Source organism: Lepidochelys kempii, chromosome 7 (genome assembly GCF_965140265.1).
Source record: "Lepidochelys kempii isolate rLepKem1 chromosome 7, rLepKem1.hap2, whole genome shotgun sequence".
Lineage (NCBI taxonomy): Eukaryota > Metazoa > Chordata > Testudines > Cheloniidae > Lepidochelys > Lepidochelys kempii.
Window position 1 is genome coordinate 83,199,401 of NC_133262.1, and position 27,070 is coordinate 83,226,470.

Here is a 27,070-nt window from a genome sequence, read left to right on the forward strand (position 1 = left end):
ACCATTGATGGAAAAGGTCAACCCTAAAAATGAACATTTCAGAAAGATGTATGAAAACAAGTGATAATTGAAACTGTTTTGCAACATTATAGTAACTGTTGTTGGCGAGTATAATAGTGTAATTGAGTTCATGTTGCGATGAGAACCTAGAGTTTTATTTCTTGACTTGTGTGTTTTATACTTGCAACTGGTGTTGCTTTAATGCAGGATTTCTCATGTAATAGTATATAAACACTCATTTTGAAAATGCGTTTTGTTCTTTTCAGTGTCATGAGTACAGTGTTTCCATGCACAATTAAAATGACTGAATTTGAGACTAACTTCCATCTTTTCCTTTGCTTCTGCTGCATAGAAACTGCTTCCCAAAACAGACCGCAGCCCAGGTGACTCTCAAAGCCATTTCCACCCATTTTGATGACGCTAGTTCTTCCTCCTTGAAGAACATTTACTTTCTGCTCTTTGACAGTGAGAGCATCGGAATCTACGTGCAAGAAATGGCCAAGCTAGACACCAAGTAGCTATGACAGCCAAATGAAGCTTTATTTTTCAACATAAATTTGAGTAGCATTAAAGAATTAGAGGTGGGTTTTATTTTTAAAATGTGGTGAAGAGGGGGAATGTTAGTAGTTTGATGTTTTGTGACTTAATGGAGAGCTTTGCTATGAAGGAGAGGGTTTAGTCTGTGATTAATTCTTGCTAATAGATACCCCCTACCATTTTATATCACCTTCAAGAAATCTTGAGTAGTTAATTTGCCAGCTCTCTTCAAAAGTTTGTTTAAATATGTCTTGCTTTTTTAGTTTAGGACTCATTTTAGATTTGTAGCTTTGAATTTTACACACACACAATTCTTTGTTCCCCTTTCTTTTTTTGAGGGTGGATGGCAAAATGTTAATTTTTTTTTTGTCTACATTCCATGTTGGAGAGAGAATTTTAAAGATGTACTAGGACCTTCTATTTTGTTTTACCCCATAATAATCTCTGTAATTACTGAGAATATTTCATCTTTGTTTTTTGTTTTATAAGAAAAAAGAAAAGAAAATGTGTCCAGTGTATTTATTATAAACCGTACCCTAATTACAGACACTTTTGCCTTAAAATGAAAGTCAACAATACCCCCAGAGTGTGGAAATATTTGACATATGAATACTTAGGGTACAGATAGTACCAAATCTGTGGCCACAACATACTTCCATATAAAAGACACTGAATTCGACCGTGTGTGGAATTTTTGCCAGGTAATGGATGCAATGCTGTGGATCGATTCAGAATGGCAGCCATCTGTTCTGAGTGTGTCTCAGGGCCAGACTCAGAGTATTACTGTCTTGAAGACTTAGGCAAACCAAGGTCTTCACTTGAACTATAAATTCTTCAAAAGCAGCTCTCTATGTTGTGAAGAGATAGGATTTGCTGTTGGTCTGAACCAAACTGAGCAAAAATAGCAAATGAGGGCAGTGAACTTGCAGAGATAACTTATCACACATTTCACTCAAAAAGAGGACTGGTAGACAAAAATGAATGGACTTTTGAAAACAGCATATTCTGCTACTTCTTTTATTTTAAAATCCATTTAAATTGAATTCCTGTCTCAGCTCCATCTTAGCATGTGAACCGAGTGTTGAAAAAGTTTCAGCAAGAAATACAGTTTCTGTGCAGATCCACGTAACAGAGCCACTTTAAAAAGAGTGTGCTTTATGTTATTATAATGCATCATGCTAAAGAATGGGATTCGTAATACATGATGTTTTGGTGCAGTATTGCTATCAGTCAAAAAGCCATATAGCCTGTGTCATTTTGGTAATGATGAACCTTTTATTCTTTTCCAGCTTTGTTAATGCCAGTCGATACATGTATTCCCTTGCTACTTTATCATTGTCCTTTCTATCTAGCAGGGCATAGTCTGTCCCATAGTCTCCCAGCTCTTAGAAACAAAAAGGTCCCGGCTCTTTGCAATGGTCACTAACAGACGTCCCACGTAGCATCCATTAATCTGGCCTACCCCATCATTCCGGCCCATCGACAGCAGGAAGGTTAGTGATCCTAGAAGTGAGAAACGTACACAGTTAGCCATCAAAAAAGTTGCAAATGTGATCAAACAGCATGACCAGCACCTGTGTGCTTCACAGCACAATGGGACCAAATTACATGACAAGAAATAAAAGATTTTTTTTTTTTTTGGCCGATTCTCTAGAACGCCCAGCTCTGTGGGATTCAGTCATAGTGTTTTCTGTGCAGCCTGGCTTAGAATCTCCTCCTCCCATGCATGCCAGGAAAGTGGGAAACTTGTCAGCTTCAGCAGTTTATCTTCTCACCTCAGTCTAGCTGTCCAGCCAGCATTTCTGGCTCCCAGACCCCACGCAGGCTGGTTCTACATAACAATGAAGCATGCACTGCTATCCAGTTACTTCCTGCTTTTACAGAGCAAGAAGGACTTCCAAACAGGTCCTTCAGGACCAGGAGAGAGAAAACAAAATATTTGGTACCAGGCTCCAGCAAAATGAATTAATTCTGTAGTATCTTGGACACATGCTAAATTCCACAGCTGTGGAATCACAAATGCCATGGAGCCCTGCACTAGCTAAACTGGTCAATTCACAACCTCACAATCAGAGTCTCAGGCTCCTTTCAGACTTAAATGAGCATCAGTTGCACTCGATTCACATTTTTAATGTTTTTGCAACCACTGGGGGTAGACGCCTATTTTTATTATTATTATGAAAGCTGAGATTCTGGAGCATAGTTCTCCAACAAAGGGGAAATTCTGCTGCAAATGCCAAGGAACCACAGAATACACAGGACTCTGATGATGCTTTTGCACAGCTATATCCTTTATTCTTATAATTTGGAAATAAGGGTGGGAGGTGAAACAAGAGAACCTTGTTTTCTCACTCTCTCCTAAACCACAATTAACCAGGTAACAGATGTTTCCATTTATAGAGGACTGATTCTTATCTTTTATGCTGTGGTAACTCCATGAACTCAGTGGAATTATTCCTGATTTAGAGTAATATAAATCAGAGGAAAATTAGGCTCATGGCATTGTGACATGTATGCACCTCTTGTCTTAAACCTTGGCATTAGAGTGGGTCAATCCAATCCCCTGAAATGTAATTTAAGATCTGGAAAGCTATTCCAGAGTGCCTGGAGAAATATGTACACAGACTGGTATCAAAAGCAAGTGGGAAATGCACTCTGGATGTCCTATTATCCCAGGGCTACAGCAACTAGCAAGGAAAGGTATGACTTAAATGGAACTAATTGCACAATAAAAGACTATGCATGTGATTAAGATTTTTCAGATTCAGGTCGTAAGAGTTTTAAGTCATGATATTTTGCTGTTCCAAGGATTTAATATCATAGTCTGATAAACAACTCAATAAGATAATGGTTTCCTTTATAAATTCTAACCACCATATCCTCCCACCAATATAACAGTAATCAATCAGCAGCGAAGGGGAAGAACATTTCTAAGTACAGAATAATCAAATTGTGTGCTTGTTTTGTTTGTGTCTCAAAAGGATTGCTGAAGAGTTGGCAAGAATATTTTTTAAAGAGGAAGAAAGTAAGAATAATGTCAGATATATAATACTCAAATCCAAATTATTTCCTTCAGCTCTAATTACAGTCCTGTGCAAGTTATGGATTTCTTACAAAGTAATTCTATATAGAGATGAAGAAAGGATCTCATCAGCTAAGACTTGTTATGAGCAGAGCCCAGTTTTACCTGGCTGGTAGGTTTTAAGAGGTTTCTGTGTCAGACTGTTGATGATGTTTGTCACCACAATATTGGCATGGAGCCCAGCATGGTATGCCATCTTTGGTTCCTTCACATCAGCACAATCACCAATAGCATAGATATTATCATACCCTTCCACCTGGAGGTACTGGTTGACCTTTAAAGCACCATTACCCGCCAGCTTGTCCCCTGTTTAAAAAAAAAAAAAAAAAGTGCATCACCCGAGGCCTGAGGAGTTGAACAACAATGCATATCCAGTGACACAAAGCACTCAGGTGAATCACTACCAACAGCTATATCATTAACTATTCAGTAGAGTAGTTGTGTAGCTTACGTTTACCACTGCAAGAGATGACACTCGCCTTGCAAGAAGTCACTCCTATGTGATGCATGATAAATCATGTTTAATGATTTAATGACTTCAGCTGGTACTATCATCCAAGAGCCAACAGTGTATGTAAACCAGGAAAAGAATGGGCCAAATCTTCAGCTACTGTAAATAGTTATAGCTCCATTGAAGTCAGTGGAGCTATGGCAATTTATACAAGTCAACAACCTGATCTGAAAATGCTAACTTTAGTTCTAAGTATCAGGCTCTCTGAATTGACTTTAAGGGCTAGAGTCAAAGGGTGGCTTGAATAGATTTGGTTGTTGAGAAATAACAACACTCCCAGCTTTGTCAAATGGTAACAAGTGATTCTAGTGAGAATTACAGAATTTCAAATCTATATTGTAGCACGTTAATTCTAACACACACGCACATCCCTGCTCCTTATATTTTTTTCTGGGTGATAAGTTACACTTTGGACTTGAAATTTTTTTTATGAATTTTCTCAGCTAAAAGTAAGTTTTGGTGGAAATTTTAGTATCTTTTCCATGAACAAATGGTGATTTTCACTGGTTTAAAAAAAATATATCTGAATTTTTTCCCACCTGGATGACTCAATTACCCTTTTAAAACAGTAGATAATGCATGGTTTTCATCCTCTGAGGACTAGTGCCTTTCAGATGCTTGAAGGTATTTCCTTTGAAAGTTGTTCATTGTATGTGTACAGTACACTAGTTTCTATTTTAACCACATAGGATACAATTCTGCAGATACATAAGTGAAATCGAGTTTGAGCCAGACTATTCTCCCTTCATTTGCTCCCCTTAAATCCCTTTTACCATTTCTATTAGAAGGTGACAATTTGAATGTGCAACTGGTACAATATAAAATTACTACGCCCTTTCTAATGCTGTCTAAAGGAAGAGGGGGTTAAGGGCATGCAAAATTTGAATTAGATGTGCACTTGTTAAATCACACGTTTAAGAAAATGTTCATTCATTAATTCTCACATTTTGAACTAATTGCAAATTTCTTGCATTAATTCTCGCATTAATTCTCACATTTTATTTGTCTTCCCCTCGAAAACATGGAAGACAGATGAGTGATATTTACTATAGAATATAATTGGCTTTTAATTTTAAAATGTAAGATACTTTAATTGAAATATAATATCATGGGAAATATTTGTTGCATAGGTTTTTAAATAATTCACCAAGTAGAATTAGCTGAACACCAGGGCACAGATCCTCAAATGGTGTAAAGTGTCCTAGCTCCACTGACTTCAGTGACAGTGTTACAACAGTGGAGGATCTGCACCCAGGCATTTTAAAAGGGGTTAACCCTTCACATTTAGGTGGAGAGTCCTAAAGGTGTTACAGGCCCACTGCTAAGTGCACCAGCTACTAAAGTTCCTTCCTAATTTCTCCCATTCACCTCCAAATGCTTTGTCTCTAGAGCACTGTATTACCAGCACATCGATGGATTCATCACACTCATAGAGAATACTTGTTCTTACACTACCAATCACAATTTAGCACATTTGGCATTCTCTATATAGGATAGCTCCAGGATTGGAACAATGGGCGTGCGGGCTCAGTTACTGTAGTGCACTGACAGATGAGTTTAGCAGCAGGAGTGAAATCCTGGCCTCACTGAAGTCAGTGGGAGTTTTGCCGTTGACTTCAATGAGGCCAGGATTTCACCCAGGACCACAACAGTAGGATGTATTGGGAGTCTACCTAAAGTTAATGGTAGGGGAAGGTGAAGAAATAATACAAACCACTTAGTGCATAAATATATGCCCTCTTCCACAAACTTCCACCGAAGGGTCACTTTCTTTTTTTGAAGTGTAAGCTTTAACCACAGAGATTAAATGTGCTCTAACTATACCAAGTTAAATGTCAATACCACTTGCATACGGTCTCTAAAATACTGAATTGGAATAAAATTTAAAACATTTTATTGCCTGTGCTGAAGAATCTTAGCCCCACCCTGTCCTATGGTTTTAACTTACCAAATGCACTGCTGTATGCCGATGAATTGATCTTTATACCAGTGCAGAGAATCACCATGTCAGCAGCAACCTCTGTGCCCTTTTCTGTCTTGACTGCCATATTCTCTTGGAATCGGTTTAAAGTCAGCATATGCAGGTTGCTGACTCTGTCACCTGTCATAAGAAGCTGCATAGAGGTCTTTGTGATCATTAACAGGGATGCTGCTACCCTCTAAGCCAGTGACTACTGTACCCCTTTCAGGAGTCTGGTTTGTCTTGCATATCCCCAAGTTTCACCTCGCTTAAAAACTACTTGCTTACAAAGTCAGATATAAAAATACAAAAGGATCACAGCACACTATTACTGAAAAATTGCTTACTTTCTCATTTTTACCATATAATTATACATCAATTGGAATATTTTACTTACATTTCAGTGTATAGTATATAGAGCAGTATAAACAAGTCATCGTCTGCATGAACTTTTAGTTTGTACTGACTTTGCTAGTGCTTTTTATGTAGCTTGTAAAACTAGGCAAATATCTAGATGAGCTGATATACTCCTTGGAAAACCTGTGTACCCTAGGGGTATGTGTACCCCTGGTTGAGAACCACTGTTCTAAGCAGCATAAGCTGCTTCCTTGGGCACCGAAGCCTAAGGAGTGCAAAGTGTGTTATTTTTAACAAAAATACTTTTATAAAGATTGTACATTTAGAACACAGATTACAATATCTGTTCTACGCAAGACATACTAAAATATCTCCCAAAGTTTCATTTCAGATAATCATGTTTAGTTTCCTCCATTTGTTCCTTTCCTAGAGTTTACCACGTTTTCATCCTGAATTCCCACTATCCCTTTTATCTTTTGTGAAGTGCCCTCACATCCAATGGCAAAGCCTCTTGTCTCTGCAGATAGTCCAGTCACTTTTCCATTGCCCAGAAAAGCCTGATCCTGTAGCATGCTGACTACCTCTTGGGTGATGCTGAGTGCCCTTCCTTTCCATTGAAGTCAATGAAAGCTGCCAATGCTCAGAACCTCTGAAAATCACTTTGGTGTCGAAATGTGAATTTCAGGACCTAACTTTAGGACCTAACTTTTAAAAATATTGGCCAATATATATTACATGCAGAGCTGGTAGCCTGACCGTTTTAAGACCCTCTTTTCAATTCCTTATATATAGCTTTGCCAAACTGTTTAGGCTGAAATTTTCCATGCCAGGTGCCTCCATCAAACTGATCAGCTAAAATTGTTCATGCAATTTCAGAAAATAAGACCTGGGGTGGGGGTGGGGGTAATGACATTGTTTTGTCAGTGTTAAAAACAAAATTCTCAACCTGTTTTGTTGAGACACTCTAGACCCTCCATGCTTTGACGCAAAGACATGAAATTAGGCAGGAGGGCTGGCTTTTTGTCAGATATGCCTTTTGCCATTCCTGTGTACATCCACTAAAATGTATCCAAGTTATAAGCCTCTGAAAAACTCAGTTTGCATATGTTCAGTAGAGCCTTACGAGTGTGTCAGCTAAATTCTCTGAAGATGCATCTGCTCTGGGCATGCTCCATTCCAGGCCTGCAGGGGCTGAGCAGGACTCTCCTGTAATTGCTCCTCCCAGCTGTCATGGGATACTGTGGTGCCAGACAGAAACTGAGCAAGGAGACTGTCCCTCCCGTGCTCTCAATTCTTCTGCTAGAGTCCAGGCAGAAAGGAAAAGGAGGAGGAAGCAGAGGATCTGAATGCAGAGAGATGAGAAATGGGGAAGGCATGCATGGCTCACAGGACCAGTTCTGCCAGTGCAAAAATGGTTCTCTCCTACACTGCCTGTGGCAACAACTCCTTTTTCCAACATAAGATCTCTCAGGTATTTTGGAGGTGTTTATCCACTACCTTAGCTGCTTCTCATCCCCAAGACTGGGCTGAGCCCTGGTCTACACTGGGAGTAGGCACATGCACTTCAGCTCTACATTTTGTTTCCATACTGCTAGTTTTTTCCAACTGACATGGCATGTTCAGGCCCTCACTTCTCATGAGCATGAAATCACTCTAGAAAGGCATTTTATGCTGGTTTACCTAATGTGACTCCAGAAAAGCTATCAAAGGGAATGTGTATTGTATCCCATTACAGGAGCAATTGATGGGTCTTCTGCTTTGCCCTGGGAATGCAGGGGAAAGTCCAGTGAACCCTGCTTCACTCAGCAGCTACCTTCTAGCAGGTACTGAAGAGAGCCCTAGTTAGTCTTTCTCACCAGAAACAAGCATTAGAGACAAAGGTTCCTTATAGGAGAAGGAGTTAGAGATGGGGGAGTGGGGCAGGAAGCTTTGGGGATTTGTAGAGACTCAATCTGAGTTAGAGAAATATTAAATGAAATTGGTTAAGAACATACTTAACAAAAGATTCACTTCTTTCCTGAGAAGAATCTCCTTCACCACCTGCCGGACACTTGGTAGGAGCTCCACATCAGCCAGTGCAATTTTTGAGTGAATGAGGGTGACCTGTGGACAAATGCAAAAGAACTACAGCCAACTGGGGGAAAACAAAAAAGAAAACAAAAACAAACCTGAGTCAGCCAGGAACAAATACTACTTAAACAGGATTGCGTCTGACTGCTGTCCCAGCAAGCATGCAAAAGCAATAGCCAAGCCTTAGGCTTCTGGCTTTCAGCATGCATTTCTTGGCAACAAAGGCAGAGTAGGGTGGATGGGTGAGCGGAGGATCTTGGGAAGCTATTCTGCTTCCAGCCAACCCCAGCACCAGGATGCACTGCAGGATTGCTGGCTGTGAGGGCGTTCACAACTGCTCACTTCCAGCCTTGCTGAATATGAGGCTCTATGGAAAATGGTTGTGAGGGAGTTTAGCTACAGCAAACCCAAACTGCTCTAGCAGAGGCATTGTGGAAGAACACATTTTTAAGTCACCAGATGAAGGAAGCAGCTGGTGGAGCATTAATTATTGTGTAAGTAGTTTCTTGTACCTCTTTGGCTGGATATTCTGTTTTGATCTCTGCAGCCATCTCCACTCCAGCAGCACCACCACCTACTATCACAATACGTGGAGATTTCTGGAGCTTGCAAAACCAAAAGAAAACAAAATTGTATCTCCTTGTTGCATTATTCCATACATACAGTAACCTAGAGTGAGGCATTCAGCCAGAACACTCATTCTAGCAGCACCAGCCATGCACCTTCCCAACTTGTAGGGAGACCTTCTTATTAAAGCAGAGTCCACACAGAAACTGTTATCAATAGAACACCCTTTGTCTTCTACCCTCTGGAATGAGAGGTGGAGCTGTCCCACCAAAAGCACCTTTTAAATCCCATCCTAACCTTGAAACACCCTTGGCAGATTTGGCCCTCAAAAAAAAAAAAAAAATCTTGTATTTCAATGGGAAGCATTGATTAGGATACCTGAGTCCTAGGAAAGGGCTGGCAACTGTCAAATGCAACTTGTTCACCAGATTTCAGGTGAATTTTTACTGTAACAATAAGCCACTCCAAGGTGCGCATAAGTAGGGTAGCATTGCAGCCTGTTATAAGGCATGAGGTGGTGTGCCTTCATCTACCCAAGAAGTGCACCTATCACCTATTAATGCTCACTTTAGAGTGGTTTACTACCATCAGAATCCAAGGCCCATTCATTTATCTCTAAAAAGAAAAATAACTTGGGGGCAGGGGGAAGGAAGGGCTGCAGACATGTTGTGCAATGGCTTTCCATTATGAAAAATAGTACTTGGAGGATGATCAATTAGTAGTCAAAAGGGAAGTGGCTGCTATGAGATCAGGTGGGTCCAGCATTTTACATGTCCTACTTTAAAAATCATCGCACCTTTTTAACATAATGGGGAGAGGAATTTTCTTCTTTGGGGATGAGATCCCAACTGTGCCGGCTGGGCTGATGCATGACTGTGATATCACCAAAGAGGTGTTTAGCAGGGTGGCTGGCCCATTAGGATTGGAAGGTCTGGTGCCAGACAACTATTGTAAAGGGGTCACACCATTATAAGAGCAGCAGGAGGCTGAGGTAGTTGTGGCAGAGGCCAGGCTCTTCAGAGAAGACAGACTGGGGACAGAGTAGCAGCCGTGTTAGTCTGTATTCGCAAAAAGAAAAGGAGTACTTGTGGCACCTTAGAGATTAACCAATTTATTTGAGCATAAGCTTTCGTGAAGTGAGCTGTAGCTCACGAAAGCTTATGCTCAAATAAATTGGTTAGTCTCTAAGGTGCCACAAGTACTCCTTTTCTTTTTGAGCCTGGGGAGCTGCCCTAGGTAGGAGAATGGAGAGTAGCCTGCTAAGGCAGGAGCAAGACCCTGATACCAGGGGAGTTTGGCAGTCAGAGCCTGAGACCTGAGCTCCAGCCAGATAAAGCCTGGGAGTGGTGACTCAATAGCTCTGAGAAGAGGGGGTGGAGGGATTCCCTCCCTAAGGAAGAGGGACACACTGAACTGGCATAGGGCATGGAAGGGCAGAATGTACGTGCAGTTCTTAAAGAGGCCCCTGAAGAGGAGGAAACAGAGGGACGGTGCTGCAGCATGACTGCTGGCCATGAGGGACAGTGCTGTTGGCAGCTGCTCTGTTACAAGGTCCAATGGTCTAATCTACCCATAGCTTTGTATGGACAGCATCCCCACCCATACACTAGTGTATATTACAAGGAGGCCTATTTCACTACTGATACAGGCATCGGAGCTCCGACCCACAATTCTTCAGTTGTGATATACAGGATGCTACAGGAAATATTCCCTATTAACCCTCATCCCTTGGTCCAGACTCCACTGTTGATTTAATCACCATGTAGAAAGCCCTGATTTTCCATTTGTACTTTTCTAAAGAAAACTGCTATCTCAGTGATTGAGATTAAAACATGTTTTAGTGGTTGATTTACAACTAAATAGAGAATTTACTCTAACTTTGATGTATTAACTATATACATTTAAGCAATTATAAAGCTTAATAGTTTCAGATCCTTATTTGTACATTTAGTCTGTAACAGATGAGCACAAACGAGGTTATCTAGTAAATAAGCAATATCATTCACCATTTTGTGTCAAGGTGCAGTAGAATGGTAACTGAATTTAATCCACCATGCAACAGCGCAAAGCCATCTTAAATCTTTTAGATACATAACTTGAACAAAACACGTTTCATATTTACAACTAAATGATTTATTAAACAAAAGGCATTAACTATAGTCATGGACTAAACAGATTTCAATTCAGCCTGGAGAAGTTTTCAAATATGCTTAAGTGAAAATTTCTTACTGCTTAAGTCTTTTGAAAATGAGACAGTTACTTAGGCTGTCCTTTAAACTTTTACAATAAGTAGCTCTCATCCTCTCCCTCATTTTTGTTCATAGACTGGAAGAGACAAGTATTCCTGCTTTTTCAACTCCCAATTTATTTCTCAGCTTTGAATGAATTAGTCCAAATTCAGAAAGTATCCTCTGTGCCTGCAGAAGAGGCTACTGCTGTCAAAAGCTAGTTTTGCACATTCAGTTCTGGTTCCAGGCACTTAGCTAGTGACTTTCAGTTCAGCTGTGACTTTTAAAAGATCAAACATATTGCTTGAATGGTTCACCTCCAGTCCTGAAATTTGTTCTGGTTGGGAATGATTGATGGGTGATAAGATGCCCATGTCATACCATCACCTTCTTCTGCAGTTAAGCATCTACCCTGGTACTAGAGAATGTTGGCAAGAAAACAAGGTTTAGTAAGTGATTGATCCATCCTATTTCTTCACTGCCTTCAATCTAACTGTTGTTTGGTATTTCTTCAATGTCTCTTGAAATTCTTTCCAAATATCAACCATATCAGCAGTCTGTCCAAGGCTATAGAAAGAAATTTCAGTATATTCAGCACATCCTCTACATTTCTCTTTAGTCCAATGTAGACTACTGTGGCTCCATCTATTTTGCCATGATTCTTCACAAGTTATCAGAATAGGCCAGGCCATAATAAGTAGCTCAAAACAGCCAACCGCTGAATGCCATTGTGCATCTTGGAGAATTAGTTTGAATCTTCCTGCTCTCTTCAGTGAGGCTGAAGCAAAGTGATTATGGGAAGTATTTTGCAATTTCAACATTTTCCTTAATTCCAGGAGTTGTACTTTAGTCTTTGGTTAAAAGGTGCATCAAATGAGTATGGCACACATTATAATATAAGTTTCAGGGTCCCTTCATTATCTTCTAGATTTCATCTGTGTTACATTTACAGTATTGTCTGTGACAAAACTATGTACTTGACACTTGAATTTTTGTTCAGTTGTTTTTACTGCTACTTTTAAGTATTCTGCTCTATGGGCAGTGTCTAATTGTTTCTGTAAGTTTGACAACAGAAGATGGGGTTGTCTCAAGCACATATTACAGGACTATTGTATACACTGTTCCACCCATCAAGACTCAGATTGACAAGAAGCTTGTCAAATTTTTGCTCACTGTTCAGTTTCCTTCTCATACACTGTATCCAGCAGTCTTCTAGCAATGTCTGCTTGAGGGATGGAGAGTGACATGATTCAATCATTATGGACCAGGCTAATGAAGTGTTTGTTCTGAACTAGATGAAAAGGAGAACTTGTTGCATAAATGAATCAAGTAATCTTTTCACTTACATGGTCTTGCTGGAATTTGCTGCTCCTGATTACCATGCGTTTATTGGATGAAGAAAATCTGACTGTATGTTTAATTGCAGCACTACTAGTGATACCAGCAAATGATGGAAATTCATAACCTCTTACTGTATATCTATACTAGACTCTGAAACAAAATGGTACAGTCACTGAGTATTACTCAGTGCACAGCTTTAAAAAAATAAAAACAGAGATCCCTCCTACTGCATCTGTGTGTACCACTGTTTAAATGATGATTTAGTCTAAACCCAGTTTTATAGGGAATTAAATAAAGGATTATTTGTTTCTTTAAACCCCCTAGCAACATAAAACATCTTGAGTTTAAATGTTTAAATTCATAAATGCCTAATAAAACTTTAAACAGGAATAGTTAAACTAGGATGAGCAATGAGAGATCATTTCAAAAGTCCAGCAGTAACAGTAAAAGTGAAATTGATATACTCCCACAAAAAACTACCATACCAATTATATTTTGAATGCTAATGTTTTGAAATGCATAAGTAATCCATTCAAAAGGTAAGCTTATGACCATCTAAGTTCTTTACTAGCACAGTAAGACATGGTGGGCAGTCCATAAGATTGGAGCAAAAATAAAGTTTGCTAACCAGTTGATCCAGACTGATGTAGACATGCCGAACAAAGTCACTGCCTTCTGAAGAGCATTTTTCACAGTGTCTTGTTCTGACAATCAGGCCTTGCAGCTCTGTTGCAGTGTTTACATTTGGCACATGTTCTTTTTTACTCAGAGGTACAGGAATTTCTTGAAAATATTCCCAGATAGGGTCTCTATGATCCGCAGCCATGGCAGGCCTTCCCTATTCTCCCCACCCCCCACAGTTCCTCAGTGTTGAAATCAACACTAGAGGCTGCACTCTGAAGAATGCTATCCCTCCCCACACCATCCTGTTTAGACACCAGCGTTGCTCCTTTCTAGCTGCACACTCCGCTCCTTCTCCCTTGTTACAGAACTCCCCTTATGACATTCCAGGGCACAGTCCACAGGGCACAGTCCAGACCAGGGAGGGGCTGTGTCACCCCTGCCCTTCAAACTTGGGTGCCTCACAGTGTTCTACTGTGTAGCACTCCCACCTGAGCCACTCACAAACAGCCTTCTAGCATGCAGGTTACAACCCGAGCATCTGTGTGTAGTTGCAGCCTGCCAGCCACACACCAGTCACACTCTGGCTTCCACCAGCCTTGGTTCCACTTGCAGAGTGACCCTAGCACAATCCCAGTCCTGAATTTTCCCCCGAAACGTATGTTCTGCCCTGTCCTTTGTCTTTATCCTGAACAGCCCAGATACTAGATCTGTTGCCCCCCTAAAGGGATCAATTTTCAACAATTTGCTACCATAAATGGAGTTACCCACACAGTTCAGTTTAGACAATAATGGATTAGTTTAATTAAAGAATAAAACAAATTTAACTACAATGAGAAGTTTTGAGTACAAGTATAAGGGAGCAAACTCAAATGGTTACAACATAAAACACTTCCTAGTACTAAAACTTAAACTAGGCTTGGTTCAAGGTGAAGTCCCTTACCACATGTTCCCAGTAACATTGCTGATCAAATTCTCAGGCCTGGATCTGCTCCCAAAGGCTGTTTCTTTTGTTGTCTAAAGTGAAAAAGACATTTATAGGAAGAGATACCTTGGGGCGTTTTGCCCCTCACTTTGTAGTCCTGTTCCCCTCTGAAATGCATTTTCCTGAGGTTTACCCCTAGATGAAGTTCATTACTGCTGTGAGGCTGGAGTTATGGAGTCTTGTGGTGAAAGGTTTCATGCTGTTTTCTAAGATGCAGATCTGTTTGTTCCTGCTTCCCCTTTCTTGCCATACAATGGCCACTTGTCACAAGACTGCACATCAACTTTGACACTCATCTAGAGTCATCAGCTTGTCCTTTGTCTTTGAGAAACTGGTTTACCCAAACTTGTCTGGTAAATACATTTCAAACCTTATTTCAGTTCGTTACTATACACATTTCATCATATTACCACCGAAGTTGAGTGAGTTAGTTCAGATGATACTCAGCCCTGGTCTACACTACGAGTTTAGGTCAAATTTAGCAGCATTAGACCGATTTAACCCTGCACCCATCCACACGACAAAGCCATTTTTGTCGACTTAAAGGGCTCTTAAAATCAATTTCTGTACTCCTGCCTGACAAGGGGATTAGCGCTGAAATTGACATCACCGGGTCAAATTTGGGGTAGTGTGGACACAATTCGACAGTATTGGCCTCTGGGAGCTATCCCAGAGTGCTCCATTGTGACTGTTCTGGACAGCACTTTCAACTCAGATGCACTAGCCAGGTACACAGGAAAAGCACCGGGAACTTTTGAATTTCATTTCCTGGTTGGCCAGCGTGGCAAGCTCAATCAGCAGAGGTGACCATGCAGAGCTCAATCAGCAGAGGTGGCCATGCAGTCCCAGAATCGCAAAAGAGCTCCAGCATGGACCGAACGGGAGGTACTGGATCTGATCACTGTATGGGGAGACGAATCCGTGCTATCAGAACTCCGTTCCAAAAGATGAAATGCCAAAATATTTGAAAAAATCTCCAAGGGCATGATGGACAGGGACCCGCAGCAGTGCCATGTGAAAATTAAGGAGCTCAGGCAAGCCTACCAAAAAACCGAAGAGGCAAATGGCCACTCCTGGTCAGAGCCCCAGACATGCCGCTTCTATGATGAGCTGCATGCAATTCTAGGGGGTGCCCCTACCACTACCCCACCCCTGTCCGTGGACACCTGCAAGGGGGGAGTCTCATGCAACAGGCATGAGGATTTTGGGGATGAGGAGGAGAAACCGTTCTTCCCGACAGCCAGGAACTGTTTATCGCCCTGGAGCCAATACCCTCCCAAGGCGGGCTCCCGGACCATGAAGCCAGAGAAGGCACCTCTGGTGAGTGTATTTTTGTACATATAATACATGGTTTAAAAGCAAGCGTGTTTAATGATTAATTTGCCCTGCAGACTTGGGATGCATTCGCGGCCAGTACAGCTACTGGAAGTCTGTTAACGTGTCTGGGGATGGAGCGGAAATCCTCCAAGGACATTAAGGGAACATTCAGATGTGGCCGTTCCTGCTGGGCTGTTTGCCTGTGGCTGAAAAGAAATCATCCCCGCTTTTGGCCGCGGGGGGGGGGGGGGGCGGCGTTCACATTGAGCTTTTCGCATTTGGCTGGCAGGGATCTTCCTTGATGCTAGTCATGCGGTGGGAGGAGGGGTGAAGCAATCATCCCAGAGAATTCGTGTGGGTGGGGTGGGGGGGTTAGTTGGGTTTGTGCTGCACGTTAACCCGAAAACCGCAGTCCCTCCTTTTAAATGGCCAACCCAACAGGTGCTTGGTATTGGAAAGGAGGGTGCTGCTTTTTGAAACCATTCCCACATGTTATGAAGGCTGAAGAAGCCAAAAGACTGTGGCTTACCATGGCTGCCTGCAAGCCAAATTCTGTTGCCCAGCCCTGCGTGTTTGATCTCTCACACCAAGCCGGCAGGCCCTCAGTATAAGAGGCAAAATGCAACCTTGTATCGAAAGCACGTGCTATGTAATGTTAACAGCTTGGTTCACAGTGAAAGAGCCTACCCATTGTTCTCTAAAATGTGTCTTTTTAAATACTACTTTCCCTTTTTTTCCTCCTGCAGCTGCAAATGTTTCAACACTTCCCCTATCATCTCCGTCCCAGAGGCTACCGCAGATAAGAAGGCAAAAATACCGCACTTGCAATGAAATGTTCTCTGAGCTCATGCAGTCCTCCCGCACTGAAAGAGCTCAGCAGAATGCGTGGAGGCAAACAATGGCAGAGTCCAGGAAAGAAGAAAATGAATGCGAGGACAGGAGGGACGAGCAAGATGAGAGGTTGCGGGAGCAAGAGGAGAGGTGGCGGCAGCGTGATGAGAGGAGGCAGGATGCAATGCTGAGGCTACTGGGGGATCAAACTGATATGCTCTGGCGTCTGGTGGAGCTGCAGGAAAGGCAGCAGGAGCACAGACCATCGCTGCAGCTCCTGTGTAACCGCCTACCCTTCTCCCCAAGTTCCATAGCCTCCTCACCCAGACGCCCAAGAACATGGGAGAGGGCCCCCCCCTCCGGGCACCCAACCACTCCACCCCAGAGGACTGCCAAAGCAACAGAAGGCTGGCATTCAGTAAGTTTTGAAGTGCAGTGTGGCCTTGTCCTTCCCTCCTCCCCTACCCCTCCTGGGCTACCTTGGCAGTTATTCCACTATTTGTGTGATGAATTAATAAAGAATGCATGATTTTGAAACAACAGTGACTTTATCGCCTCTGCAAACGGTGATGGAAGGGGGGAGGGTGGTTGGCTTACAGGAAAGTAGAGTGAACCAAGGGGGCAGGTTTTCAGCAAGGAGAAACAAACAGAACGGTCACACCGTAGCCTGGCCAGTCATGAAACTGGTTTTCAAAGCTTCTCTGATGCGCAGCTCTCCCTGCTGTGCTCTTCTAATCACCCTGGTGTCTGGCTGCGCGTAATCATTGGCCAGGCAATTTGCCTCAATCTCCCCCTTACTCTCACAGATATCGTGGAGCACACAGCAATAACAATGGGAATATTGGTTTCACTGAGGTCTAACCAGAGTCAGTAAACTGCGCCAGCGCGCTTTTAAAGGTCCAAATGCACATTCTACCACCATTTTGCACTTGCTCAGCCTATAGTTGAACAGCTCCTGACTACTGTCCAGGGTGCCTGTGTACGGCTTCATGAGCCATGGCATTAAGTGGTAGGCTGGGTCCCCAAGGATAACTATAGGCATTTCAACATCCCCAACAGTTATCTTCTGGTCTGGGAAGTAAGTCCCTTTCTGCAGCTATTCAAACAGACCAGAGTTCCGGAAGATGTGAGCATCATGTACCTTTCCCGGCCATCCCACGTTGATGTCGGTGAAGCGTCCCTTGTGATCCACCAGTGCTTGCAGCACCATTGTAAAGTACTCCTTATGGTTTACATACTGGCTGCCAAGGTGGTCTGGTCCCAAGATCGGGATATGCGTTCTGTCTATCGCCCCACCAGTTAGAGAATCCCAAAGCCATCCACTATGACCTGCACATTTCCCAGAGTCACTACCCTTGATAGCAGCAGCTCAGTGATTGCATTGGCTACTTGGATCACAGCAGATTTGCAGTAGATTTGCCCACTCCAAATTGATTCCCGACTGACCAGTAGCTGTCTGGCGTTGCAAGCTTCCACAGGGCTATCGCCACTCACTTGTGAACTGTGAGGGCTGCTCTCATCTTGGTATTCTTGTGCTTCAGGGCAAGGGAAAGCAAAGTCACGAAGTTCCATGAAAGTGCCCTTATGCATCCGAAAGTTTCTCAGCCACTGGGAATCATCCCAGACCTGCAACACTATGCGGTCCCACCAGTCTGTGCTTGTCTCCCGGGCCCAGAGTCAGCATTCCACGGCATTAGCCTGCCCCATTGCCACCAGGATGTCCAAATTGCCGGGGCCCATACTTTGAGAGAAGTCTGTGTCCATGTCCTCATCACTCTCATCACCGTGCTACCGTCGCCTCCTCACCTGCTTTTACAGGTTCTGATTCTGCACATACTGCAGGATAATGCATGAGGTGTTTACAATGCTCTTAACTGCCGCGATGATCTGAGCGGGCTCCATGCTTGCCGTGGTATGGCATCTGCAGGAGAGCAGAGTTGCAGCGGAAGCGGTGGCTGCCAACGGATGCCACGAGAATAGATATTTATAGAGACCGACGAGAGGACCTGTGAGATGGATTCATGAGAGCAGAGTTGTAGCGGAAGCAGTGGAGGATCACGGTTAGCACCGAGCACATTTCCCGTGGAAGAACACACGTACCGGGAGCACATGACAGACAACATGGAGAAATTTGCTTTTGAGACAATAGCAGCAGAGCAGAGTTGCAGCGGAAGCGGTGGATGACAACGGTTAACAGTCCTACTGCACCGTCTGCTGAAAGCAGTATGGCGTCCGCACGGAAAAAGGACACAAAACGATTGTCTGTCATTGCTTTCACAGAGGGAGGGGCGACTGACAAAATGTATCCAAAACCACCTGCGACAATGTTTTTGCCCCATCAGGCATTGGGAGTTTAACCCAGAATTCCAATGGGAGGCGGAGACTGTGGGATAGCTACCCACAGTGCACCACTCCGTAAGTTGATGCTAGCCACAGTAGTGAGGATGCACTCCGCCGACTTAATGTGCTTAGTGCGGACCTACGCAATCGACTGTATAAAATCGATTTCTAAAAATCGACTTCTATAATATCCACCTAATTTTGTAGTGTAGACATACCCTCAGAAGGCATATTTTGTACAAAGATTACTACAATAGAGTGTAGGGTATGAATGCAGGGGTGCATTCTGCCACACTCCAGCCCCAGCCCCATACAAGCCAAAGAACTTACAATCCGAGACTTCTGCTTGTGTAATCCATATATCTTTTGCACTCCAATATTTTATTTGTTTAGAGACAGAAGGAGACAGTTGAGAAATTAATGGATTTATATCTGTCTGCATATATAAGCAAGGAGACTGAACAAGCCCATTTACTTGAAGTGCCCAGAACCATGCAGAAGCAAGAGCTGGTAGTTACTGGGCAAATCCATGTTTTTCCATAAGCTGGAAAGTTTTGATGGTGGGTGGAGTCATAAGCATTCCTAATTTGAGATCGCATCTTATCAGCACTGAGGTAGGGAGACACTATAAATAAGAGTAGACGACCGCCCAGGTTGGCTCAGCTGATGATCCTGATGAGATACATGATGGCATCTCCTGGAGAGTGAGTGAGGCAGGCTGTGATGACTTTACCAGTCTCTCACACCCATCAGCACAGCCACAGGGTCCCTCACAAGATCGATCCCTTAATATACTACATGGACCAATGTGCCATATTTATAGTTTGATCTCAAAAGTTAGAATGTTTTCCCCCTGATTCCCTCTAGAAAAGCAGCTTTTAACTCAATTTTTGATGGAGGCTCATGGATTCAGCGTTTATTTAAAAGTTTTGAGATTAATGCAAAATGTGCTAAGGTCTAAAATTATAATAATTCAAATTTCATTTTTAAAAAGAAAAAAAACCTTCAATTTGATTTAAATAAAATGTATCCATTTTGCTAGCCCTCTCTCTGATCCAAGCACCACTACACTATAACACTCCACTCACCCCTGAACTCCATACTTGGATGTTGCCAGCTCTCATTAGTTTCATCCTCCCTCACCTGGATACCAATAGGAGCACTCACCATAACTATAATTTCTTACATCTTTCTCAAAAGGACAGAGCCACCTACCACTTTTTCCACTGATGGTTTTCAATCTCACCTCCTTGACCATGTCTTCATACATCTGAATGGCAGTTTCCATGTCAATGATCTGGTTAAACTTCCCAGGGAAAGGCCCATCACTGCCTGTAGCAAGGATGAGGTGAGAGTAGAAAAGCTCCTACAAGGGGAGAGAGTGGGATCAGACATCACTTTGAGAAGTCCAAGGTAAAGGATCCCGAACACTGGAGTCGCTTTGCAGGTGGTGCTCTGACACCTCCCCCTGCCCTGGAACTAAATAGCAACATTCAATTCAAAAACAAACATCTTTTGCAGAACTAAATGATTCATATAATTGTTTACCTGCATTCAATCTGAAGATATTAATGGGGACTTGGTGAGTCTGAGTTTGTAATGGGATCTCACAGCCTCTTTTCTAAGTGCAATCGCTATGCAAAATGGGTATTGTGGCTTCAGTCCAAGTTGTGACAGACAAATATGTACATGACAAGTTACCAGCAGAGCTGGCCCTTATACTGGCCATCTCTACAGAGTCTAGACACTGAATGGAAATGGTGCAGACATAGCTACACTCTCCTTTTAAAGGTGGTCCCTCCAGAACAGGGTTAAAAAGCTTTGGCAGGGCAGTCCTGAGAAGGTTACACTGTTGTTGTCCATACATTTATCCTGTGATTGAGAGACTTCTGGACTTAATTTAGCAGTTCTTATTAGCAACAAGGAAGGGAACAGCTTGTCTGAGGGCCTGACTGGACCTGTGGTGCAGCATTCAGTCATGGCTTACTGCTGTGCTCCGCTTCCCAGCTCAACCCTACGCCCTGTCACTTTGATAAGTAGGAAGCTGCCACATGAGGCGTGTTTTGGGAATGAAGGGATGCAGAGGTCTCCCTGGTGAAACATTACAATTAAAGCTGGGCAACTACTCTGAACTCTTCTGTAATCATTGGCTTGAGTTGTAAACTGAGTTTGCTTGGGTCATGCCCTGCCCTCTTTTGTATGGTCACTTTGCACAACAAGTGAGTTATTTGCAGAGACTCACATAAAGTGAGTTTTTAGCTTGAACATCTTGAGTACTCATAGGCTCTGACTCCATGGGTGTTCAGGGGCTGGAGCACCTACACAAAAAAAACAGTGGGTGCTCAGCATCCACTGGCAGCCCTGCAGGTCAGCACCTCCCTGTCCGCCCCCCGCCTGCCCCGGAACAGCTGTTCTGCGGTATGTAGGAGGCACTGGGGAAGAGGGGGAGTAGTGGGGGTGTAAAGAAGTGGGGGGGCATAACCATGAAGGGGCCGCAGCCTACCCACTTAGCATCCAACCAGGCCCACCCAAATCAGGGCCAGAGCCCCCCCGAATCCACAGGCTGTGACTCCTGACTCTGGTTCAGTGTCCGTCCGCCTGGTCATGTCCCTCTCCTGCCGGTGCTGCACGCTGCTGCCCCACCCCTGCACCCCCTACCCACGCCTTCAGTTGAGGAGGTGAACAGCAGGAAGGGCGGGGCCGGCCAGGGGCAATGGGGTACACTGGTCCGCCTGGCCCTGTGCTACCAGCATGCCCCTTCCTGTTGGGGGTGGGCCCATGCTGCGCGACACAGCTCCCCTGCCCAGCAGCCCGGATCCACTATGCTCTGTACCCCCTGAACCCACTATGCCCAGAGCCCCCCCAAAACCCTCCCACATTTCCAGCACAAATGCACAGTGCTATGCACACCACCACCCCTGCCCAGCGCCCCCCCACACCACAGCTGCCCAGCACCCCACACAGAACCCCCCACTCGCTAGTTTCCCAATACACACAGAATTCTCCTCCCTCCCTCCCAGTGCCCTTCCCCACAGCCCTACCACCACAGCTAAACAATGCCCCACACAAACCCCCAGTGCCCTGACACACACAGATCTCCCCCACTGTCCAGCACCCCCCAACAGGCCCCCACTGCCTAGCACCCCAAAACACACAAACCTCCCCCACTGCCCAGCGCCCTCCACACCCTCACAGCCCAGCACCCCATGCACACCTCCCAGACACTCACTCCATCACACCCTGCCCCCTTCCCTGGCCACACTCACCAGCCCTGCTGGGAGGTCCCTGGCTCCTACAGTCAGAGCGGCGGCGGGGGGGGGGGATCTCCAGACTCTCCACGTGCTGCGCCTGCCACAAGCGTGAGCTCCGTGTCTCCCACTGGCCGGGAAAAGCGCCAATGGGAGCTGCTGGAGCTGTGGAGCGGGGCTTGGAGGCGCTGGCAGAGCACAGAGAGTGCCCTGCCCCCAAGAGCCAGAGGGACCTGCCAGGGGGCGAGGTGGGGAGTCCCAGCGGTGCTTACCTGGGGCGGCTCCTAGGAAGCATCCGGCAGGTCCCTCTAGTTCCTAGGGTCGGGTCAGGTAAGGTCGGGGGGGGGGCGGAGGGCTCTCTGCCCGCTGCCAGTGCCTGCAAGCCCCGCCCCCGCAGCTCTGATTGGGAAGGAGGGAGCCGGTGCAGCACACAAAGCCCCCCTCCACCTCTGTGCCTAGGGGCCACCTGCACTGCGGCTCCTGCCAGCGGGCGGGTGCCAGGAGCTGCCCCAGGAAGCGCCGCCAGCCCCAGGACTTTGGTGCGCGCAGTGACTCATGGTGAGCGGTCCCCGATATCGGGACAAAGGGCGTCCCGACCGATGTGCGGTCGGGACACTGGACAAATGTCTTAATATCGGGACGTCTGGTCACCCTACTAAAGAAACAGAGTAAATCTGAACATGAGAGTGAGAAGAAAATCATCTGCTCACTGCTCCATTTGCAGAGTAAAATTATTCATCGGAAGTCATTAAGTCAGTCTGTCCCCAATGCACTCACCTCATTATCATTCAGCAAGACTTTCTGCCTCAGTAAGTCTATTCCAACCACCTTAGCTTGTCGGAAGCTCTCCACAAAGGTCACAAAGTAAGAGATGAAGGTTTTCTTGGCAAATCCTGCAATGAAAGAAGGTTAATGCCACCTATATACTGGTTAAGAAGAAAGGAAAGTAGGGGGACTAGAAAGCCAATTTTCCCCTTTGTTTCCAGAAGTCCTATTCAAATGGCCCTCCTTTGGTTATAAGAATTTGCTTTCTTGTTACACAGAATAAAGACCTGCTCCATGACTAGTGTCCAGACATCTATTCTCTCTGCCACAATGTAGGACCCAGAAAGTTTTTGCTTCAGTTGACAAGAACTGAAAAAGGCAGGCATAAAATTAAGGGTGTCTCCACACAGCGACATCTTGGAAAACTAATCAAATTAAGTAAAGTGTGAATTTGAAATGGATTAGTTAAACCACATTAAATACCCGTGTGCATACTGTTATTAACGTACCTTTAATTCAGTTTAATTCACTTTCAAAATGAATTAAACTAAAAGGAATTAAGGCAACTTTAATTCAAAGCACTTGTTTTCACATATAGTGGTGCAATTGCACTGGTTCGGCTGTAGCGCTGTACATGAAGATGCCCCTATGCTGACAGGAGAGCTTCTCCCATCAGCATAGTTAATCCACCTCCCTGAGAGACGGTAGCTACGTTCACAGGAGAAGTTCTCCAATTGACATAATGCTGTCTATACAGGGAGTTCGGTTGGTATAACTATGTTGCTCAGGAGTCTGGATTTTTCATCCATTTTATAATCGAAAATGGTCTGTAGTATAGACCTGGCCTCAATGACAATGTTCACCCAGAGGTTTAATGCTGTTTAACTAATCCACTTCAAATTCATATCTTTACTTAATTTGCAATAGTTTTCCTGGAAGTCCTCATTTGGAATCAAGTGATTGAGGGAAGAAGTGTTTCATAAGAAAACCACAACTTAAGCCAACAAGGCAAAGCCATCTTAACTTTGGGGATAGGTCAGCAATTTTCAGACTATGGTCCATGGACCTCGAGTAGAGCCCTGTGCAGTGAAACACAGAATGAATATTGACACCAGACCACTGGAGGGTTATGGGGCTGGAGGGGCGGTGGGTCCCTGAAAGTCTCTCTCAAGGTTTGAAGTCGGATTTAGAATGAAAGAGTTGGAGAACCACCATGCTATTCCTTGCCAGGTACTCATGGGCCACAACAGGCGCTATTTTCCCTTAAACTGTCTCAGCTGCATGTATTAGACAAAGATATTAGATGTCAGGAGGCATACTATTTTAATGTAGATCTAAATCTGGTCTCATGCTATTTGAGAGCATTTCTTTTATGACTTTTTACATTAAGTCCAGGACCAGGATATGTACTGGAACACTGAGGCAGGCTGAGAGGAAGGGAGGTTTTTTTAAACTAATTAATCACTATTGAGAAGAGAAAGTCAGTAAATTACCAGTCATATTTCACACCCGGGCAGCATGTCTTCAGTAGGGGATGGAACTGGCATAGCTATATCAGTATTGCCAGTCCCAAGCATTCTCTCACACTCACACAAAGATTCTGCAAACCAACTTCCAGGAGCATCAGATGTGCATCTGACAAGGCCCCGCTCCGTCCTCATGTCCAGGCCACCTGGCCAGTGGCTTGGCATGAGCAACTCTAAGGCTGTATGCATCCGATGAAGTGAGCTGTAGCTCATGAAAGCTCATGCTCAAACAAATTGGTTAGTCTCTAAGGTGCCCCAAGTACTCCTTTTCTTTTTGCGAATACAGACTAACACGGCTGTTACTCTGAAACAAGTCAGCTGCCACCCTACCCTCTCCTTCCTCCCCTTCCCCCCCCCTCAAAAAAAACCAGCTAAAGATGAATGGCTTTTAAACCATTTGATTTTTTTAGACGCTGAGAGTTCTTATTTGCCTTCAGGACGCTGAGCTTTTGGTGTCACACCGTCAAGCCTCTCTCCAACCTTAAGCGCTAAAACTCAATGTAATTAAAGCCGAGATTCTCAAGTAATTCCATTACTACTGGAGCTGGGGCATAATATGCAAGGCCCTCAGCAAAACCATGTCACTAAAACCTCCGTGCAGATGAGCCCTAAGATCCTGAGGAATCTCAGCTACAGGGGTCATGCCCCCGCTGTTAGAGTAACATTCTAAGTATCAAAGAGGCTTAAGATAGCAATTTAGAGTAGCAGTCATCTTTCAAGTTCTTGTTTATAGTAGAGTGATCATCTTTAAATTTTCACAAATGCCTGTGCAAACAGTGTTCCCTATTCCTGGGGAAACTCACAGCTGGCATAACTTTACAACTTTGCCTTTGCAGATAACTATTAGTGGGAACAACTGCATTTGTGCTGTCACTGTGTAAGTGAATCAGAAGTCTGAGCTCAGGTTTCTCAGAAGGTAATAGTGGTCTCAAGTTTTATCAGAATACAGAAATAATTTAGTTTAACCACAGCTAGAGATATTTTTCTATTTTGGAATCTTACAAGAGTTTTTTAAAACCTGTGCAGTTCCTCTTTCAGAAAGAAACTCCACATACCCCAGTGGGGTAAACAGATCACAAGGGACCAGAGATCGTCCACAGACTTTAGGAAAAAGCACGTAAGTTACCGCTTTCTACAGAGGCCCGGAGAGCACCCACATTGTGGTGGAATGCATCTCTCATGTCCACAAGAACAAAGGGGATTCCCCAGGACTTTAGTTGTCTGGCAGCTGCAATTCCCCCGAAACCTCCTCCAACGATCACAACACGCACCGAGTCGTCCACTGAAAGCTTGGATCCCATCCTAGATGGCAGAGCTGCTTCTTCAGGAAAAAAAGAAAAACAAAAAACAAAAAACACCACACTAAGAAGAAGGGAAACAATAAGGGTGTCACAAGAGCGCCTTACCTGTGGAAAGTAAGGACTTGATCCTGCAAAGACTTAAGTAGTCCCATTGAAGTCACTGTGACAAATCACGTACTTAAAGTACTAACAATGAGTAAAATAGAAGCCAGGATATATATGGTCTGAAGACTAAATTTCAGAACAGTTTGAAGCAGGCACTGCTGCAGCTCAGCTTCTTACAGGCTCTCTCTTGCCTCCCAGAAAGCAGACAGGAGCGCGGCAAGGAACATGCAGATGGAAACAGCAGCACAGACATTTTAAGCAACAGGAATAGCTGCTTAAGATACGGAGTTTTATTCCTCCTCCAAAAAGTCATCACTTTGCACATTGTGAAAAGGCAGAGGGGAATCAGGCCCGACATGCTAGAGTTTTGTTGTCAACAGAAATCTGTTTTGAGAGGGATACGATGTTTGTAGAAAATATTTTAAGTGAATGTACCAATATCTCCTACAACAGGGGTTCTCAACCTTTTTCTTTCGGAGCCGCAAACAGGCTATAAAAACTCCACGGCCCGGCAGTGCCACAACAACTGGCATTAGAGGGTAGCAAGGAGAGCAATTGCCCAGGGCCCCATGCCACTGCAAAGCTAAGTTGCTCAGGCTTTGGCTTTAACCCTGGGTGGTGGGGCTTGAGGGTCCCAGGGCTGCAATCCTGTGAGGCGGGGGCTTTGGCTTTCTGCCCTGGGTCCTAGCGAGTCTAGCCCCAGCTATGCTTGGCGGACCCCCTGAAACCTGCTCGTGGCCCCACAAGGGGCTCCAGACCCCTGCTTCAGAACCACTGCCCTAGAAGAGCACGTCCTGTTTCCTAACTGTCTATGTCAGTGGTTTTCAACCTGTGGTCCACAGACCCCCCCCCCGGGGGGGGGAGCTCAGACCATGTCTAAGCTTCCCAAGGGATCTGCATCTCCAGTCAAAATGTGGGGGTCCGCACACTTTTAGGAGCCGGAGGAGACTTTTTTTTAAAAAAACAAAACATGCCAGCTTGGCTGCCATCCCTTCCCCTTCTCTGCCGGGTACACTGGAGAAGGCACTGCTCGGCCAGCACCGAATTCAGCGTCAAACCGAACTCCAGACCCCGGGGGCGGCGGCGGGGGGGGGGGGTCACGGAAAGCCCTTTGCAGCACAACGAGTACGCGGGCCAGCACCAAAGTGCGGTGTCTGTCTCCACCGGACTCCCTGCCTCCGCTTTTAGCGAGCGAGAGGAGCGGAGCCTGCCCGGCCCGCCGCCTGCTGGAGCCCGGCCGTGCAGAGCCGGGCTGGCTCCAGCGTCCGGCCTCCTCCACTCACCCCTCCTCGCACCGCTGCAGACCCGCGGGGGGCGAGGGAGGAAGCCCAGCGAGTGTCCCCGCATGCGCGTCCCCGGGGCTGGGGCGAGCGCAGGG

The 27,070-nt window shown here is 44.6% G+C and overlaps 2 protein-coding genes across 11 annotated transcripts in view; one reads left to right on the forward strand and one right to left on the reverse strand.

Moving 5' to 3' along the window:
* Window positions 1-1,024, forward strand: part of MACROH2A2 (macroH2A.2 histone) — a 35,947-nt gene extending 34,923 nt beyond the window's left edge. The window contains exon 10 of one of the 3 annotated variants that reach the window (XR_012159997.1): window positions 353-435. Coding sequence is in view for 2 of the 3 variants with exons in the window: in XM_073353536.1 (XP_073209637.1) it covers window positions 353-518 (166 nt within the window). In the remaining variant the exon portion in view is untranslated. Of the gene's footprint in view, window positions 1-352 lie in introns of all 3 variants that reach the window. The other 2 variants (XM_073353535.1, XM_073353536.1) reach the window with 2 other exon arrangements.
* A 507-nt stretch (window positions 1,025-1,531) lies between these two features.
* Window positions 1,532-27,070, reverse strand: AIFM2 (AIF family member 2). 8 transcript variants are annotated; one of them, XM_073353530.1, is made up of 9 exons: window positions 26,976-27,062; window positions 25,413-25,607; window positions 22,773-22,888; window positions 19,994-20,113; window positions 9,030-9,122; window positions 8,442-8,550; window positions 6,079-6,231; window positions 3,725-3,925; window positions 1,539-2,040 (listed from the first exon to the last, which is right to left on the reverse strand). In XM_073353530.1, the coding sequence occupies exons 1-9, from the start codon at window positions 27,037-27,039 to the stop codon at window positions 1,886-1,888; spliced, it is 1,206 nt and encodes a 401-aa protein (XP_073209631.1). In that variant the 5' UTR covers window positions 27,040-27,062; the 3' UTR covers window positions 1,539-1,885. The 8 variants fall into 8 exon arrangements, with proteins under 8 accessions (XP_073209629.1, XP_073209631.1, XP_073209628.1 ...); XM_073353527.1 differs by having other exon boundaries at window positions 26,667-27,052; XM_073353532.1 differs by having other exon boundaries at window positions 25,413-25,601; window positions 26,976-27,044.

Coding starts and splice junctions, on each gene's coding strand:
- AIFM2 (XM_073353527.1), bottom strand. CDS start 27,039: ATGCGGGGACACTCGCTGGGCTTCCTCCCTCGCCCCCCGCGGGTCTGC. Junction 25,608..26,666: donor AAGGGATGGCAGCCAAGCTG/GCATGTTTTGTT, acceptor TTTTTCCTGAAG/AAGCAGCTCTGCCATCTAGG. Junction 20,114..22,772: donor TCTTGCTGAATGATAATGAG/GTGAGTGCATTG, acceptor CTCCCCTTGTAG/GAGCTTTTCTACTCTCACCT.